Source organism: Lagopus muta, chromosome 3, assembly GCF_023343835.1.
Source record: "Lagopus muta isolate bLagMut1 chromosome 3, bLagMut1 primary, whole genome shotgun sequence".
Classification (NCBI taxonomy): domain Eukaryota; kingdom Metazoa; phylum Chordata; class Aves; order Galliformes; family Phasianidae; genus Lagopus; species Lagopus muta.
This window is the reverse complement of record NC_064435.1, coordinates 49,853,233-49,873,606: the sequence shown is the minus strand read 5'-3', so window position 1 is coordinate 49,873,606 and position 20,374 is coordinate 49,853,233. Positions and strand designations below refer to the sequence as shown.

General features: G+C 36.0%; 1 protein-coding gene across 12 annotated transcripts in view; it reads right to left on the bottom strand.

The window, feature by feature from the left end:
- PTPRM (protein tyrosine phosphatase receptor type M) overlaps window positions 1-20,374 on the bottom strand; it is a 459,433-nt gene that overhangs the window by 205,166 nt on the left and 233,893 nt on the right. For all 12 annotated transcript variants that reach the window (XR_007376063.1, XM_048940376.1, XM_048940372.1 and 9 more), the window contains exons 8-11: window positions 13,965-14,273; window positions 10,549-10,658; window positions 5,567-5,768; window positions 1,852-1,954 (exon numbers count right to left, since the gene is read on the bottom strand). Coding sequence is in view for 11 of the 12 variants with exons in the window: in XM_048940376.1 (XP_048796333.1) it covers window positions 1,852-1,954; window positions 5,567-5,768; window positions 10,549-10,658; window positions 13,965-14,273 (724 nt within the window). In the remaining variant the exon portion in view is untranslated. The remainder of the gene's footprint in view (window positions 1-1,851; window positions 1,955-5,566; window positions 5,769-10,548; window positions 10,659-13,964; window positions 14,274-20,374) is intronic.

Below are 20,374 nucleotides of genomic sequence, written 5' to 3'. Positions count from 1 at the left end.
GGTGGTTGTGAGGGGATTCTAAATAAATCAGGAGACAGCAGGATTTTTCATATTTGATTAGAGAAGAAGAATTTAATTGCAGAAAAAATGCAGAATTCTGAGCGACCTCAGGTATTTAGCTTATTGCCTTGAATTGGAGAACTTGTGATCTCCTTATCCATTTCAGGAATTACAGAATCTTCTGTGACATGGCTGACGTACTGATCAATACAACAACAGCAATAATTTATACTGCAAGTTTAGTGTAGTTTCAAAAACCTGCATTAACCAAGCTGGTGCTTGTAGGAGGATCAATACACGAGGCATCATTCTTAGCGATGTGCATAAAAGAAGTATGACTAAACTTCTAACACCCAATGAATACAGATTAAGATGCGGAATGCACTCTGCAAGCTATGCCATGATATGCTTCAGAGTGTAATGTAAAATAAAATGCAATAAAATGTATTGAGAAATTCTTACTTTAATTTTCACTTTCTGTTTCACAAGGTATTTACATTAAGAGTTTGTAGGCAGCAGACATTTTAAGACCTGCTGAAAGGACCTTTACCATATGTTCATCTGCTTTCATCAGTTCTATAGCTTCAAGTTACTTTAAATCTCTCCTTCTATTTTCTTACCACTATTCCACTCATTTGGTGTACTTAATCTCCTAACTGGCTTCCTTTTACCGCCAGCAAAGTTGCTGATGCATCTCCACTGCTATAGGAATTAATAATCTTTAGTTCACAGTGCAGTTAGAAGGAATTAAACTTTTTTTTTTTTTAAGGCCTAATATGTTTGTGCTAAAGCAAAAATAAGTCCAAATATTATTATTTTGATTCAGATGCTTGAATTCAGAAGGACTACACTGCAGCTTTATAGCATGAAGTAACACAAACATAAAATCTACTAAATTAGTTCCACTGCATCTGCTTTAATTGCTTTCTCATTTCTTCTCAGCTTGTTCAGACTTATCAAAACTGCTACTTTTTAAGTTGTCTGAATGACAATTTCCTAAATTCATCCATAGAATGATGAAACATATCTAATACAGCAGTGAATACTGCAAAATAGAAATAAAAATTAAATGTTCTGAAAACACCACCCCCTAAAAAGTAGTAATTTATGTATAAAGGGGAAACATCTTCAACCTCTGAGATATCTGTATTTATCTCATCTATATTTTCCCTTGTTCAAAATATTGAGCTCATTACTGGTAATGATTCAAAGTAATATAATCATTCCTCTGTTTTCTTCACTGAAAAGCAGGCATCTTTTATCACAACAGGTGTACGACTTACATGGTAATGTGCATCTCGCTATGAAATTAAACCACAGCAAACTGGAAATTCATTAGGATGAACTATATAACATTAAAGAACTGAAGCTATGGTTTTCCAGTTTTTTTCTGTACTTCTGTCATGGCCAAGTAAATGTAAATACTTCATGGATGGTACAATACATATTTTGAAAAGTGGTTAACTTACTAAGAACTGATTATCTTATATTTGTGAAGTAAACAAGAAAAGAGAATATCATATACAGTAGTTCAGCATAGAAAATGTGACATGCCCTTGAACTTCTAACACTGCAGTAAGCAATTACCTTAAAGAAGCCACCCACACAACAGAACTATGGCTTTGTTCCTTATCTTCAAAGAACAAGCCACTTGCATCTGGATCAAATCCTTTAAACAATACACGAACACTCAACATCAAAGCACTTCCATTTTCTTTAGTTATTTAATTTAATTAGAGCTAATACAGACATGAATTTAGACACTGACTGCTGCGTAGAAAATCCCCAGAAAACATGTTCAAGAAATTAATCAATTTGGTTTTAATTTTATAAAGCCTTTTCCCCCAGTACCTGACAGGAGCGCCTCTGCTCTGTGCAGGTTTCAGTAAGACTGTCACAGTGCTGTCAGTTTGATTCAAAGGTGTCTCGAGTTCATATGGTGGCATAGAGGGTGCTAGAATAAGAAAGGAAAAGAAGCAAAATAATCATTATTCCTGTATTTTTTCTTTCAGGAGCCATATCTTTATTTGAATATGTAATCCTAAAGACTTCTGCCAATATAAAGACTGTATAAAGCTCTAATATGCTTTCAGTTACAGTAGAAGTATTAGACAATTTTTAAGTAAATTCAGTAAAAAAAATAAAAATAAAAAATCCTAGCTCACTGAGAATTACTAGAGCCAACAGCTCCTAATACAGCTAAGTTTTCAGAAAGTACTGAGAGTACGTAAGTTGGAAATGAATATATATACATTTTATTTAAAGAAGAGCATCTACAAACTGTGGATATATGCAAAAGTGACTATATTTTTTGAAACTGTGAATCCAGCTTTCTCAGTGTGTCAGCAATAGCTGGATATGTTTCTGGAACTTGTCATTTGTGCTGTGGCTGTCATGGGCCTATCTACTGTCCAGCACAGATATCATTCATGATAATGAAACAGGATTATCATCATGAGAGCTTATCATACACTCAATGGCACTTTTGCAAACTGTGTCTCCATTAAACAATTACAAATGATTCCTCAGTTACAATCTTCTACTGCTATTGCTTTTCTTCCAATGCTCTTATCTAGTTGTGTTTTTATCACTATAACTAATGGAAGGCTGCTCAGTTAATTGTATGTTTAGCAGTCTATCATATACTTATTGTCCAGCTATTAATGATGATACACTTCTACAGACTTAAAAGGCTACAGAAGCAAACAGCAATCACCGCAGTGAACTTTTTCAACCACAGGAATGATGCAAGACAATGAACTTCCCCCAACTAATTCCAGCTTATAACAGAAAATACATTTTTTTGGGGTGGCGAAGATCTTTTATTTAGATCTAAGTTCTTCCAACAGCTAATTATCCTTATCGTTGAAGACTTATTTAGCATCTGAATTCATTTTGCTAAATATTTCAGATGCTGGACACTTTGTGTACCACACTGAAGAAGTTATTCAGAGTACAGTGTGCTCTACATGCAGACAATTTCATTGAATAACAAGGGACCTTAAAATTACCTAGTTCCAGCCCCCTAAAATCAGTTTTCACTGATTTCAGTTTTGTAGTTTTATACACGTAGGATTTATCCAAATCATACCCTGTTCTCAAGTTGGCTATCCCAAAAGTGAGGGAATCACAGAGTAAGTGTGAATCTGAAAGCTGTGTAAACATTTCCGAAACACTATCAGTGTCATTTCTTGCCCTTGGTCTCCTGCATGCATCTTAACAAGTCTTGCAGTCTTACTGAGTTGTGACTCTTAGGTCCCTACAAGCAATATTTATTAACCTTAGTCTCTCTCCACCAAAACTGTAATCCTGTCCAGGCTACGAGCTATGTTTCTCCCACTCTTACCTTTGAACATGGCTACTTTGTCTCCTCTCCACAGATATCTGGACATTACCTATTTTCCCCCTTTTGTTCTATCTAGATAAGGATTCTTCCTCCCCCACACTGCCCACAAACAAAGAAGCAGCTTATCTTCCTAAAATGGATGAAATTCTTCTGGGTAAAAAAGGCAGCATAAAAAAATTCAGCCTCCCCAGCTGACTTTTCACAAAGTTATATGCAACAAAAAACAGTCTTCTAATACAACATGCCCATCAATTTTGACAGCAGGCATGGCTACTAGCTCTCCTTTTAGTAGTGCATATTTACATACAGATCACTTCATCCATCAATGCCAATCACACCACTGTGGAATGAAACACGGCAAATACTTACAGTACAGAATAGTACTACTCATCAACTTAAGACAGAAAATCAAAGCTATGAAAATGCAGTCTAGAGTCAGACAAATTAAAATACAAGATCTGTTTAAAAATTGGTCAGAATGCATAGTTGCCAGGTCATCTGTTCTAAAATGTACTTTGAAACCTTTTTTTATAAATGTTCAGCACTTTCATTTGACATCTTTTCACAATGTAGACACATCAAAAGTCTCAAAGCCTTACAGGTAAGACCACAGGCCAATAACATTGCAAAAAATGATACTCAACAGCTAAAATTTCAGTTGCAGTTCTTCTATGATACTATGAAATGTATTCTGCTTGTATTTTACAGAAATACACCAAGAGATTGGCTTTGACCTCAGGACAAATTTTAAACATATCCTGTTAGCACAGTAAATAAGATAAAATACTAAGAGAGTTGGGCGCAGAGAAGACTAGTGAAGGTTGCAAAACTTCACTAGATGGCTCTTTTGGAGCTTTGTCTCATTTCAGAGCATGGTTTTAATGTCCACTCAGACAAATGAGTTTTTGTTGGTTACATATTGAATTTAAAAGAGAACAATTTAAGCCATAGCACTATTCCCAAAAGCATTCTATTCTCAGCAGCCTCCTTCTTACCTCATTCTAGTAAGGCCCGATTCTATCATACTAAGTCCTATCAAGACCTCCTATGTTAGAAATTCATTTCTGACAGAAACATTTTGCTCAATGTGAGAAGAGGGAGAATGATCCCATCTTTACAGATCAGCATTAATTACTGTTAGACATTCTTCCAAGAATAATTTTCCAACTTGAAAATTACCAGTCTTTTTTTTTTTTTTCCCTCTAGTAACCTCAATTAGCAATAATTTCTACCTCACATTAACTGCCCTTTCCTGTAATAAAAAGGAATTGCTTTATTTCTGATTAATACTTGTGAGGACAGAAAAGGATTGATGCAGGGAAAAATATACAGAAAGAGAATAAAAAAGAAAGAAGATTTCGTATCCAAATGCTTTCCCTTATCTTTTCTGAAAAGCAAATTTGACACAAATAGGTAAGGCAATTTTCTGTAAACATTATCAAGGTCCAACTCTCAATTTAATTCCCAGAAAGACTGTAGGTAAGTGAAGAGTAAAGGGATTTAAATTTTAACTTTGCAAAACATTTTGTCATTGATTTACATAAGGATTTTAGGATTTAATAGTATTGTATCCCATCGGTTGGAGAAATTAAGCGTTCCTCTGCCTCTGGGAGGGCTTTAAAGTATTGTTCATGGATCTGTAGAAGTGACAGAGTCATGCTGCTCTTATCTGGAAACAACAACTCCTGATGTTCTTGTCTAATACGGTTTCATACCCACTTCAGTTCACACGCCTACTAGGAATGTATGCTGGCTGGCTGTCAGCAGCACTTTCTAACTGAGCACTGGACATACAGTGTATCTGCTCTACTCTAAATTGTTCATGGCTCATTAAAGAGATTTTCCAGCACTGTTACTGTACTAATTTAGAATCATGTCAAGGCTGAATAAGCTCTGAATGGAGCCCTCATCCTCATGTCCAAAAAGCCCTATGCTAAATGTTGTAACAGTAGCTGGCACTGACTGTAGGCACATAATTCATTGGGTATTTTGGGTGGTAAGTTATAGCCATGAATAGGAATTTCAAACTACCAGCTGCTATTTAAACACTTGGGAAGCTTTTCAGGTACACTAACGTATGTCATTTTGACATCTTCAGGGATGAAGGCTTATTTTACTTTCAATTTGCTGCTCGTAAATTCCTAAAGAAGAGGTAAGTAGCACAAAAAAATTGACCATGCCATCATTAAATGTAAACAATTGTATTTTTTCATTAAATACCTGATATTTTAGTGGTGAACTGATTTGTGATTGGAGGTCCAAAGCCTTTAGCTGTGCTGGCCCTGATGGTAAAAGAGTAGGTAGTGCCGGGATACAATCCAAAAAAGAGATAGTGCGTTTCATTTCCTAGCTTTGAGACTCGTCCACTTTGATTGGATAAATCTATTTCTGGGTCAAAGGAACTGACTGCTTTGTAGGTGATCTGCAAAAGAATAAGAAAGTTATAAACTGTCTTGAGCAGATGGACAAAGATTGCATTTTTATCCAGTAAACCCTTCTGATGTATGTGCTGTCAGACATTTTATGATAAGCTATCTTACTCTCTTATTCTCTTCAAATCCTGAATCCCATGAAGGGACAGAGAAACTTAGCTATAACTGGTATGAGTTATTACTTTTATAGATATGGAGACTTAGAGGCAAGCTAGATTACAACTCTAAAGGATGGGTTCAGGCTTACATTAATTCCTTTAAGGTGCTGCCTTCAACAATGTCATTTTTTGAACCCGTCTTACAGTTGGTTTTGATCAGCAACAATAACAAAAACAAAATAACAGAGTAAAAGCACATAAACAAATAATGCAAAAAGTGGCTTCTACTTTTAACTGATTTGACTGCAATTACACTTTGCTCTGAATAAGATTATCCTTAGAAGATGATAAGGGCAGCTTAAGGCAAATTTTTCAGAAAGCTGGTAGAGCTTACATTTTAGTCTAAAGCTTAGATATTGTAATTGCTAATTTGGAAATTTTCAGGTTATTATATTGTACCTAGGTCAGATTCTCCTTTGGAGGAAAAGAGAGATAAAATGCTAAGTAATATATGCAAAATGTATACTGTATCCTCAGTTCCTTCTTTGACTCAAGCAGTATTTCCAGTTTTCATTAGAAATGTTAATACAAGTTCACAGCAAAACTTGATCCAGATTTTTTATATTAATTACTAATTTCCACATATCATAATGAGAACTTAAAAAATAGAAATATATTAAAAAATAAAAATTATTAATTTCTCCTTTTTACTTATAAAGTTTCATTCTTATATGAATTCCAGCACTTTATATAACGAAGTAATAACTAACATTCTTTTTTGTTGTAATTATTACACAGTACATTATTACACATAATTCTGATTAAGAAGACGAACACAAAAAAATATTTAAAAGCATGTAAGTGTTGACATTATACATCTTTAAGATTTGCCATATTACATTTTTGTATTTTTTTTTTTTTTGGTATAGCAATTAATTACTGTAAGTAGCTAATATTCTATAATTAAGTTCTTCCAGGCATCAGGAGGAACACAATAAAAAAGGTGCTTTGGCGGGTTAAAATGAATTTGCATTGCTTCTTTGTTTCACTCCTACTTATAAGCAAAGTCCACAGTGGTTTCTACAGTACTTGTTAGCATTCTGGTAAATGTAAATTCTTTGTTCAGGAGTTTAAAGTCATAATTACATTACCCACATTTTAAAATATTAACACATAAAGAAAGCATCTCATGCTGCAGTCTTCGGAATGACCCTTTAGAAAATGGCCACCAGCTGAAGAGGATGCCTAAGAAAGGGCAACCTCGTTCTTAGGTATGAGCAAAGCTTCCATCCCAGACAAACTGAATGTCTTCAACTCTCAGCTAAAATACCCAGTTATCTTGTGCTTGCATTTCCTTTGGCACTACAGGTTGTGTAGTCCCTTCACTTTAGGTTGTGTATCACCCTGTGACAGGTGACAGGTGATGGGAAGGTGCATTCACTCCTTACTGCGACTCTTGAGCTGACTCACTGCTTTGCAGGCCTTTCAGCTCAAGGGATTCTCCAATTGTTATTATTTCCAGGCTGAAATGTCCCCTATCCTTCCTTGGGGAGTGCTCATAGAATCATAGAATCAGTTGAGTTGGAAGAGACCTTTAAAGGGCATCTTGTCCAACTCCCCTGCAATGAACATGGACACTTACAGATAGGTCAGGCTGCTCAGAGCTTGGTTCAGCCTGACCTCAAATGTTTCCAAGGACAGGGCATCCACCACCTCTCTCGGCAACCCGTTCCAGTACCTTGCTATCCTTATCATAAAAATCATCTTTCTTTTATGCAATTTAAATCTCTCTTGTTTCACTTGTAACCATTTTCCCTGGTAACCATGTTCCCTTATTTCCCTTGTATCACAACAGACCCTGCTAATGAGTCTGTCCCCTTCTTTTTTATAGCTTCCCGTTAGATATTGAAAGGCTGCTCTCCACAGCCTTCTCTTCTCCAGGCTGAACAGCCTCAGCTCTCTCAGACTGTCCTCGTAGGGAAGTGTTCCACATCGTGGATCATTTCTGTGCCCTACCTCTGGATGTTCTCCAAATCCATGTCTCTCCTGTACTAAGAACTCTAGATCTTGATGCAGTACTCTAGGTGTGATGTCTCCAGTGCAGACTAGAGGCATGAATCACCTCCCTCGACATGCTGGCCATGCTTGTTCTGGTGCAGCCCTGCATACAGTTGACTTTTTGGGCTGTCAGGGTACATTGTGGCTCATGTCCAGCTTGCCATCAACCACCACCTCCAAGTCCTTTATGACAAGGCTGTGCTCAACCCTTTTGTCCCTGAGCTTATATTGATAGCAGGAGTTGCCATGACTCAGGTGCAACATTCTGCACTAGGCTTTGTTGAACCTATGAGATTTTCCTAGGCCCACAACTTGAGCCTGTGTAGTCTCACACAGTTTGGTGCCATCCACAAACTTGCTGAGGGCACACTCAATCTTAGTATTGATGTCACTGATGAAGAAATTAAAAAGTCCCAGTGCTGACCTCTGAGAGAAACTACTCATTACTGATCTTCATCTGAACATTGATTCCCTGATCACTACTCCCTGAGTACGATCTTGCAACCAGCTCCTCATCCATTGAACAGTCTATTCATCAAATCCATATCTTTCAAATTTAGAGAGAAGGAAGTTATACGTGCACATGTCAAAGGCCAAACTGAAGTCCAAATGATACCAGTGGCTCTTCCCTTTTCCACTGATGCAGTTAAGCCATCATAGAAGGTCACTAGGTTGGTCAAGCAGGACTTGCACTGCGTGAAGCCATGCTATTTATCTTGTATTACCTCCTTCTCTTCCATGTGCCTTAGCACAGCTTTCAGAAGAATCCATTCTATGATCTTCACTGGCACAGAAAAGAGGCTACAAGTTGATAGTACCCTGGATTGTTCTTTGTATCCTTCTTAAAAATAGGCACGACACTGCCTTTTTTCCACTCACCAGGGACTTCACCTGATTGCCATGACTTTTCAAATATCATTGAGAGTGGCCAGGTGACTATGTCATCCAATTCCCTCAAGACTCTGGGATGCATCTCCTTGGGACACACAGACTTATGAACATTCAGGTTCCTCAACTGGCCCAAACCTAACCTTCACTTACAGTAGGAGGGATTTCGCTTCTTCAGTCCTCAACTTCTGACCCAACTGCTTGAGGGCTATGTTAAGAGCAGTTGTCAGTGAAGACTGCGGCAAAAAATTGAAGTACTTGAGCCTTCACCTTGTCCATTGTTATCAGCTACCTGTGTTGATCACTAGGGGAGAGTATGCATTCTTAGTGTCTTTCCTTATGGTTGATGTACCTGTATAAGCCTTTCTTGATCTTCTTTGCATTCCTTGCCCAGTGCAGTTCTAGTTGGGTTCTGGCCTTCCTAATCTGTTCATGTTCAGCCACCTCACTGGACCAAGCTGGCATTTAGAACAAAAACTGGTTTGGATGTATATGTCTTGCTCATACCTTTCAGTTAGAAATTAATGAAATCAAGTTTCTACTTTAAAAGATTGCTTAGCTCTCTCTACCCTGCTCTTAGAAGTGCAAGATAAACAGCAGAAGATACCAGTATTATATTTTCAACATTCTCTTTGCTGTTGGAATGCTAGGTTCTTTTGGTGTTCAAAGACTTGCTGTCCTGAATACCTTTGAAACTTAGGCCAACCTATTTTTTTCATTACAGCTGATGAAGTTATAAAGATATATTTCAGAATGAGCTGCACATATACACTGCATGTAGTTTTCCACCAGTACAGTAAGACATGAATGCATTTTTATTAGCAGATGATTTGCTTCTGTGTGTTTCTATGAATCTGAAGACAAATCTCAATAAAAATATTATCATATTTACTAAAGCATTCAGATCCATGCAGATTGGCAATTTGGCAAAAAAGCTGGAAAGTAGTTAGTTTTATATTAAAAAAAAAAATCAATCTATACTTCTTCGTAACACTTTATCCTTTTATAATAAAACAGTTTTCAAAACAGTATCAATAGGTTACCATTTAATTTAACTTTTCTCTTACACCATATCTCATTTAGGTGGTGTGTTGTTTTTTTTTTAAACAAAGCATTTCAATACCAATTTTGTGGTAAGGTCAGGTAAGAGGCTTAACAGTGATTACCGTCTGACAGCTTAATCTCTGCAGTCTTTTGTCAATTTTTCTAAAAGGTATTCAGGCAGAGGTTCCATGTGAGGAAAAGCAGTGATTTTTAGACATCTACAACATATAATTTTGTTGAATTTGCATCAAAAATCATAGATTTTTTAAAAATTATGCCTGCCTGTTTCTATTACAATAGGCTTCTTGTAATGAGTCTCACCTAAATGTGAAGATGACTGTCTTCACTGCATTATGCCTTCTCTTAAAAAAAAAATCTACTAAGATCTGTCTTTCAGTCTTAAATATTAATTCCACATTACTAGATAGAACACTATAACATATGGCTCTAAATATAGCAGTTTTCTTCAAGTTGATAACTCAATACCTTTCTTGGGATTTGCAGTATATTACACAAATATTACACATTTGATTTTATTACTTTGTAAGTGCTACTATCTTCAAAATGAGTACTTATTTCACAGAAACTGGGAAAAATATTTTCTTTCAATTACATACTAATTATGCACTTCCAAAAATCAATACAATATATGAAGGGAAAAACACGACCAAACGCTTGATACCTCATACAAAGTAATGACACCATATGTTTGCACTGGCTCTCTCCACTGAAGAAAAATCTTCTCTTCAAAGGTACTCCCTTGAATGGATTCAAGTGGTACAGCACTTGGAACTAATGAATAAAAAATGGAGAAACAAACATAAAAGCAATCCATCCATTCTGTTGAGACACAAAGTAGCAATTGTTGAGATACAGTTAATCTTCCATGGAATTTGTTGAACATATATATATATATAAATATAATCATTTATTCCCCATCTCCCTAAGTTAAACACCTCAACTGCGTATAATATGTTAGAAAATTACACCCACAATTATTTCCCAAAGATTGAAGCAGAGACGAGGGTAGAAAGAAGCAAAGACTCAGCTAAGAATAATTTATTTTGCAAGACAGTGCTGTTAAGGAAATTTGTGTCAACTTCAGTACAAAAAGGAGTTAGTGAGAATTGCACTTTTCTAGTAGAACACTACTGATGAAGAAAGAAATAATTTAACTTACAGAATAAGAAACTAGATGATGTCTCAGGGATAAATTCTTGTAAATAAGAATAGTCACACCTACTTATCAATGACATTACTGTTCTGAACTGAAAGATACAAACATTTATGTATGAAAATAAAAAAAGACTGAAATAACAAGGTGCAGCTTTAACTTACTGAACTAAGAATGCCAGCCTTGGAAAGGTGAGCCACATTTTGCACATAATGGTGATGCTCACTGACTATAGACCTGATGTCCTTAAACATGGTGAACACATGGAAGTTGTGATGCAGACAAACTGCAAACCTGACATTCATCTTTCTTAAAGATTCTTACTTTAGAAGAATGAATGGTGAACAGACAGGGACATCAGAAGAGTCTGATAAAGGATGCATCAGCTGCTCTTAGATATCTACTTCTTTTTTTTTTTTTCTTCCATTTGTTCTACAACTATCTTATCCCAGAACCAATGTCAACACAGTTTTTAGCCAAGAGGGTGTGTTAACAGCACATGGACATGTATCTGAAATTCTGTTTTTGAAACAGTATATGAAACATAATGTAAAAAGAAAATTTTCAAAAACGCACTGCTAGGAAGCATTAGGCTATCACAAAGCTCACTGATGGGTGAGCACTTTCACCTGATGTGCACGTGAAAGTCCAGTAAGAAAATATATTTTTCATATGCTAGAAGGTGGAAACTAACTGCTACAACAGTTGAAACAACTTCTTGGACCCCTTTCTGAGTTCAATCCATATAACTAAAGTACAGGAAGAGAAGACCTGCAAGATAAACATCTGGTGACTCCTTCCTGTTTCTAGTTCTGATAGGGTATTTTTCTTCTTCTGTTCCTCCATGTTGTTGGTCCAGGAGCAAAATCGTTTAAATGGAGTTTAAATTGAGACTTCATAAGCAAATCTCCCTACCTCTCTACAGTGTCCCTTGTAGGAATTCCTTAGACAAAAAAAAAAGGACACTGATAGCTTCTGAATTTGCTTTCCAGTCCTACATGGACCAGTGAAACTATGCCATTAGTGAAATCCTAAGTATGGGCACAAAGTCTTCCTTCAAAGTAGGAGAAAACCAACATTTTTCTATTTGGAATAATAGGGCTAATAATATATATGTAAAGGGAGAAAAATTAAATATAGCACAAGTAAGGTAAAAGTATGACAAAACATGGTGATAACTCTATAAAAGTACTTGAAGGCCATAAACTCTGAGCATTTACACTATCACGGAGGTCAAAGACTCAAAGAGCTTCCCTCGAGAGGCTGTAGGATATTCATCCATGGAAATACCGAACGCTCAACTGAACATAGCCTTTGCAACATACATTATAATGCAATTTGAAGATCACAGTGATTATCTGGGCCATATTTCATTGTTGTGTTACACACAGATACATATGTTTTACTGAAAGTGTACAATATACTAAAAAGCTGTATTTTTTCTATAGTATTTGTAAAAACATTGCAAAGACAGAATTGTAGATTTTCAGTCTTGATATTTCAAAACTGATTAATATTATGGAAAAAATACTAAAAAAAAAAGTATTCTCTGAACCACTGATGCTGGTTTTTAAGATGTCTTAGAATACTGTGAAGTTCAGGAGGGCCAGGAATAAACAAATACTATGTAAATTTTAAAGAAAATACAGAAATGTTACATATATCAGTAAGATCCTTTGCTTTTGCATCCTACAATTGAACTGAATAAAAACAAGGAGATGACAGCAAAATTAATTTTAATTAAACAATTTTTATGTTAGCTATGCTTGGTAAAATCTGTTGCATTAGCAACCTAAATTCCTAAATTGTTTAATTTATTCCCTCATATATTTTGATTAGAAATTAATACTGTACAAAACCATTACAGTACATATTAAATGATTTAATAGTTTTAAATGATACTCTTCAAGTATTTATTATAAGGGAAACTTGTCATTGCTGATTTTTTTTTCTAGAAATCTTTCCAAAATGTTTGCAGTAAATCCATCATTAATTTGGAAGAAAATACACACTACTTCTAGTCAGACTGCAGATGTTAAAACTGTGAGAACAGATCTGTTGTAAGCAATCTCAGCCACTTGTTAAGGTTCCTTTGAAGGGTAGACAACTGAAGATTCGTATAAGCAAAGCCAAAAAACATCAGGCTCACTTGTAGAAGGTACCAAGGGGCTATATACCTTAGTACAACGTATTCCGGAAAGGTGGAACCGATTCCTGGTGCATGACTAATTAAAAAAGTAAGTCCCATTTTGGTCCCATAGCTATCAGTACTCGTGTAAACTCTTGGTGTGCATAATCACATTAACATCACATAGGATTTAGAAGGATGTTAGAATCTATTCATGCAGTGTTACTACAGCATTACAAAGACTCAGTTGCCAACTCGGCTACACATACTTCAAAAAAGAGACTGATAAATTAAGTAATTATGTAAATGACTGAGGTCTGAAAACCCCACTTTAGCTAAGAATTACCGAAGGAGAGGGAGTATATATATATTGCAATGTACATATAAAAAAAAGACACTGGATAAGCAACTAATAGCATTCAGTGGTGGAAACTGTAGATCAGGAAAAAGTATTTAATGTTGAGCATATCATTCAACAGAAAAGCTTACATGAAGATACTGTGGACCAGCACCTGAATTATTTTCACACTGATACTGGAATTTTTAAGTGGCAGAACATAACTCTATAACTCTCATACTACGAGCTTAGTGAAGAAACGATAAAATGATGTATAATGTTACAGATTATGTAAAAGTCCATGATAATACATTTAGTAGATCCCTTACTGCCCTGAAACTGTTGAAGGTGGTGGAAAATTTGTTACAGATAGTGAAAGTAGAACATATAGAAAGATATGATGATCATCAGGTAGGATGCATGTACGATGTATATATATGTGTAAATACAAAAACTCACCATCTTCATCAGTTTGTACGACAAGTTCTTGGCTTTCTTTTCGTCCTTCGGGATTCATTAGTACTAATTTGATGCTGACATTTGTATATGGTGAAAGATTAGTAATGGTGTGCTGTGGATGTGAACTTTCTGTATCCCAGCTTACTTCTTCTCTCACTTGCTCTTGTCCTCCAGCCTGGTAACGGTAATGGACTGTGAGGTTGTACCGATGGCAACGCGTAACGTTATATCCAAATGGCTCCCAGCAAATAGTGATTTGCCTAGACTTGATCTCCACAACCTCTAATTTCCGTGGCCCACGCATTGGATCTGCAAAATTACCAATATAATTCTAGTATGATTATTGATGCATATTATAACAGTAAGTGAGAATATTTATGCATATTATAGCAGTACGTAAGAGTAATAAGAAGTTTTAGAGTTCTACAAATTTGACATGTAAGTTGAAATATCCATTCTTTTCTTTGCATAGTACAAATGCCAATAGAAGAAGTCAAAAGAAAAGTAAGAGCAAAATACCGAGTAATGGAGAAAGAAGTGACCCTAGTGAAAAACTATAAGGAAAAAAAAACCAGAAACTTATCTTTAAACTCAAACTGTAGTTTAAATAATGTTTACTCTTTTTACACATTTGTTGCCTGCAAAAAATAACTGCAATTTTCATTACAAATTAATATGTTAACACTTTTAAAGCAAAAGCTGTCATTCAAGTTAATAGGTATCTAAAAATAAAAGGTAATTTTAGGGAAAATCTGCAAATATGTGTTGCTTTTCTCCCAGGACTGTTCCTACCCCCCCCCTTTCCCCCCCTTCCCCCCTCCCCCCCCCCCCCCCAAAAAAAAAAAAAGAAGTGTTAGGTGTTTCATCAGCTATTTCTTATTCACTTGTTTTTAAATTAGACTGAAAGCAATTTACTCATCTAGACATCGCCTGGACATTAAGACAATTTTCTAATTTCTTTAAAATGGTCTATAGGGTTATTTTCTCATAAACATTACTTGTAACTAGCTTCTTTCTTGTCTTTTTTAACTACATCTAAAACAGTACAAAAACCAGTTTGCAGTAATATTTTGGTAAAGAATAAAAAAAAAAAAACCCTGAAAGAAGGAATGTCAGTCATACCTTACTGCAACTGAATGTTCCTAGAGAACTCTTAGCTGATAACCAGGCATAAATGATATCTAACAAAATCATACCAAGAACTGATGGGTATCTATAAACAAGAAATTTTTCAACCATTTTTTTTTATTTTTCAATAATTATCCAACCACTGTTGTTGATGAAGTTAAAATTTATGAATTCCTATAGGTCCCAGCAATTGAGTTACAAAACTGAACCCAAATTTCCACAGAATTACAGCTCAAATATTGATCTGGCAGACACCCCATATTTTCAAAGGAATGTCATTAGTAGAACTCTTATACCTACTTAGCAATAATCTATTTGTTTTCATAGTGGAACCTGCAATAAGATTAAAGACAATGTCTGTTTTTATCCACTGCTTCACTAGTTAAATGCTTAGAAGACATTTAATGAGCTAGAAGCCTCTTATACGTAAACAAATTAATATGCATCTTCCTTCTTTAATGTTTATTAATCAACATGTCTTCACCAAAAATGTTCTAAACAATTCACACAGAACTTCATCTTTTTAAATAAAATCCCTCCTTAGAATGCGTGTTCAAAGACACCATTCATCTTAGCTCCTTGAAGAAAAGGTGTTAGGAAATTGCTTGTTCTCTGTACATGTACAAAGCAGCGTTGTTTTCTTATTTTTCAATCCTCCAGCTTCTTCTTTTTTTTTTTTAATTACTTAGCTGCCAGTATTCAAACATGTTGATCACCAGTGTATTATATTTCCCAATTGGTGGCAAAATGGCAAAACAAAACAAACTCAGTAACATATCTAATCCTAATCTTCCTTCTGGCAAACAGACTAGTAAAATTTTCCACACAAAGGATAAATTGGTAAAGTCATTTATTTGCTTCCAAACCCAGATACCCTAGCAGAGAAACGTGATGTTTGGAGTATTTGCTCTTGCTACAAGTTATGATTAATGAGAGGCGAACCACAAAGACCAGAAATCTCTGAGAGTTTCATACATTCCTTCAGCATTTCTGCATAATTCAGACAAATCTGATGAAAAACGAGGGTTTTTTTGCTTGTTTGTTTGTTGTTTTGTATCAGCTTCTAAGCATTTTTTCATTCAGGTGAGACTAGGGATAGCAAAGTGCATCTGATTGGCACTGTGGAACTGTATCACCAGTTGGATGGGTTAAGTAGGGCTAGAAAATCAACAAAATTAAGGTGACCCTGACACACAACATTAAGCAGTTGAACAAAGCTCATAGCTGCAAGAATACGGATCAGTCTGCATAGTTTCATAATATGCACATCAGAAAATTCATGGGGGAGCTGAGAAATCTATTTTATTAGAACCATAAAACTAATTCATGGCATTTGAAAAGTGAAAATGAGTGGCTATATGAAGAAACTGGATCAAAACCTACTCAAGATTTCTACCCAGGAGGAAGATATTCTTATGCCCTGCTAACTTAAATAAAAGTACAAGTTAGTCATCCAGTTAAATCTTGAAGTCATTGCTATGAGAATGACATATACATTCTTACTCTAATAAAACAGACAAAGGAATAAAGAGATTGGGCTGTAAAAGCTGGAAACAATATAGCTTTTGTTGATGTTTATGGGATAAAGTTCATCAGACAAGGCAAAAACCCTGAATGCTTTTGTTCCTGACTAGATTCTGGAATCCAGAATATTGGATAGTGACACAGAAGTGTCTGTTTTTCTTACCATTCAGAGATGATGCAGCTGAGAGGGCCCTGTATGGGACAAGCATGGCATGACCCAGCCCATGCTAGCATTTAAGTGGAAAGGAGAAAGAGGCAGGTAAGATAAAAAGAACTAGGTCAGAGCAAAGGAAGACACTTAAGGAAAAATAAAGCAGGATGTTAATTGTACCAGGTGGAATAATTTTACAGAGCATGCCCACTGAGAAAGTAGCGTCAGATATTCCAAAAAGGCCTGTCTATGAAAGAGCCTCTCAAAATGCTGGGCTGTACACAGAAGAATTCACCCATTCGGTTTCCTCCATGTCACTTCTAAGGTTTCAAAATTACTGGAACAGACCAGGCTTTATTATTTTTTCATCAAAAAAATCTAAATTCCTGAATAAACACTACTTTATTTGCATTGTTTTGTTTTTCTTTCTAATGCAGCTCTTCTCTGATTACCCGATATGACTTCATTACAGACATGAGGATATTAGCTCTGTATAGTTCACTTCTCAGTCACAACAGACCTGTATGCTCCAAGTACCCAACTATTTTTGGTTACAGCTAGCTCAGAAGGAACAAGACGAAGGGAAAAAGGTTTACTATCAACAACAACAACAAAAAAGAGGATAAGGTAACAATGTTTTTGTTTGTTTGTTTGTTTGTTTTTAATTAAAAACATGACAAAGCCACAAAAACCAACAATTTCTGCAACAAAAGCTGGGGAAAGGAACCTCACCTGCAGGGACGTCATTCAGTTACACCTCTCCCCTCCCTCTGCAGTTCTCTAGATAAACAGATGCTCTGCTGCTCCTCAGCATCCCAGCTATTTTCTTCTGCCTCACTGCTACAAACCAGGAGAACTGTGAAATGAGGCCTACCAGTACAAAAAAGAAGAGGTTGTCCTCCCAGAGGAGAGCACAGCCTGTCATGCCTAAAGATGCATCAGGTACTTCTTACCAATTCCCCTGACAGTGCCTGAAGCGTTTTTCCTGCTGTTCTCCTCCTGCTGGCTTCAGCAGGTATGAAACAGGGAAGTCTAACAGTTGCAGTTCTGACCTGAGGGACCAGCAAGCCCAGTTCTAGCCCCCGGCACTTTAGCATCCCATTTAGTCAGTCACCTTGGCTCTTTCTCTACTCCTCTCTGTTTTCCTGAGAGTATGGAGCAGAGACTGACAGATAGGATCCATTTCTACGGCAGCTCATTTCTAAGGAACTTCGCACTTTACCCCTTACTACAAATACAATGTTTTTTCAGAAACTCAGTTTCAAAATCACAGAGAGACATTTGTTGTATTTTTAGGATTGATCATCAAAATGTGGTTTCAGAATGAAAGTTTAGGCTGGAAGTTTTGTATTTTCATCACAGATCTACTGAAATGAAACCAAGACACAAGAGGTATGAGGATTTTTGGCCCCTCTGTGATTCCCCAGTAGCAGCAGAGATCTGATACATGTTGGATACCATCCAGAAGACAAAGCATCGCATTCAGCTGGCTCCATCCGAACACAGCTCAGACAATTGCCCCAACAACAGGAATGCATGTCTAGGCAAAATAATAACATGGTTATTATCTCTGTAATAAATCTTGTGATTTAAATTCCACATTGGTCTCTATTACCATTCCACAGGAAGTAAAGGATGAACCAAATAAGAAAAGCATTTACAATTAAAAGATTATCTGAGATCCAAGATATTACCAAATACAAATCTTTGAAGTGAAAATAAAGTAGCGATAATTAAACGTAAGGTTGGACTGGCTTTGTCACAGATTTCCTTACAATCTTGTCACATCAATTCCTTATGAGATAAATGGGAGTCATATAGTCCAGCATCAGTATCAGTGTCACATGTAACTTCATTATTTTTTGCAAAGAACTTCCTTACTACAGTGACAGAGACCGTAACACACTTTTGACTTTATTCTGTCTGCTGAATCAGAGCTACATCTTTGTTTTGTTTCAAATGAGAATGCCTGTGTCTCCATTCAAACACATGCTCTAACAGTTCACCAGCACTGGTAAAAGTGGTCAACCTGTCGGTTACTACTGAATCTGAAGTGCATTCCAGAAAAAAACAAATGGTAAATACTAATAAGGAGTCAGAATGCTTCCTTCTCCCTGCAGAGAAACTAAAACATTACACACCTGAACATTTTTTAAGAATGGAAATCACAACTCTTACTTTTTATATACTTATGCACACTGTCTTTCATCCACGCTTCTCCTTCTTTGGTGTAATTCCACCTGCAGAAGTTATAAGGCCAGACACCTCTACTCACGCTACAGTTCTCCAGATAAGCAGATGCCCTGCTGCTCCCCGTTAGCTCAGGTGCTACGTTTCAGGAAGGTACAACACAAAGTAATGAAATATTGTTTTTTCTACAGGTGAACAGCATTATGAGCCAGCTGCTGTCAAAATAACAATACATGCCTATATTTTAAAACACAAATCTAATGATTTGCCTATTTATAGGCAACACCAAATGAGGAAGTAGGCACACTGTTTTATTTGTTTGGCCTACTTGATTATATCCAACCTACACATGACAGCAAACAGTGTGAGGTTATTTGCAAACTTGGTTGGAGAGTTTTGTGAAAGATCGTGCTAAACAGCAATGGAATGATTTTATATCATTGTAATTATTATTATTTTTTTTTTTTACAGGTTCTTCAACAACCAATTGAAATTCAAGAAGAACTTTATTTTGCTTAAAGTATCATGACCGATCAAATCTGCTAATAGCTTTTCAGTTTCCAACATACTGCAAACTGCAGACTGTGGAAAGAAACAGTAGGCAAGAATTTGGGCAGTGTAATTTCTTTGATTTTAACATGTATGTTTATTTTAGAAAACAAATTAGTGAAATCAAAGTCGTAATAAGATGAAGCTGATGTTATTGTCCTGTGGAGTCCAGTTGTTTTAAAGTGAAACCAAATACTGTGTCAAAGAGCAGTAATGGAAATTAATAGCAATAGCTAGTAAGATTATTCTGGTAAAAGTAAATGACTGCAGAAGATACTTAGCATCTCTTTCACTATTACTTGCTAGTAGCAATTCCAAAAGAACGTGGCCCTCCTGCAAAAATACACAACTCCCACATTAAAGCAGTTCTTCCATCAGTGTTCCTGAAGTATTCCTCATTTTAGAAAATGTTGGGATGCAGCACAGTTTCAGAACTAATGAGAGAAAGAGCTATGAGACAGCAGAACTTCAGTCACCTGCATTTCAGACAAAGAAGGAACAGTTATGCATACGTATTTTTTTGTTTCTAATTGTATCCTACGGTAAACGTCTTCTGCTGTCAAAATGCCAGCAAAGGAAGATAAACATGAGTACACAGCTACCCTAAAGTTATCACAGAGATGTGCAACTTGAGCAGCAGCCTGTGAGCACCCCTTCAGCACCCTTCCTAGTTATTCCAGACTTTAAGAGTATTGAGGATCATTGTATAATATGACAATAGTACTTCCCTAGTTTTTACACATACAAAGAAATTGAATATCAAAATAAAATTAAAAACAAATAAAAAAAATAATAAAATAAAATAAATAATAAATAAAAATAAAAAAAATATGCACTTATCGCTCACAGTAGTAAAATCAGACAACTT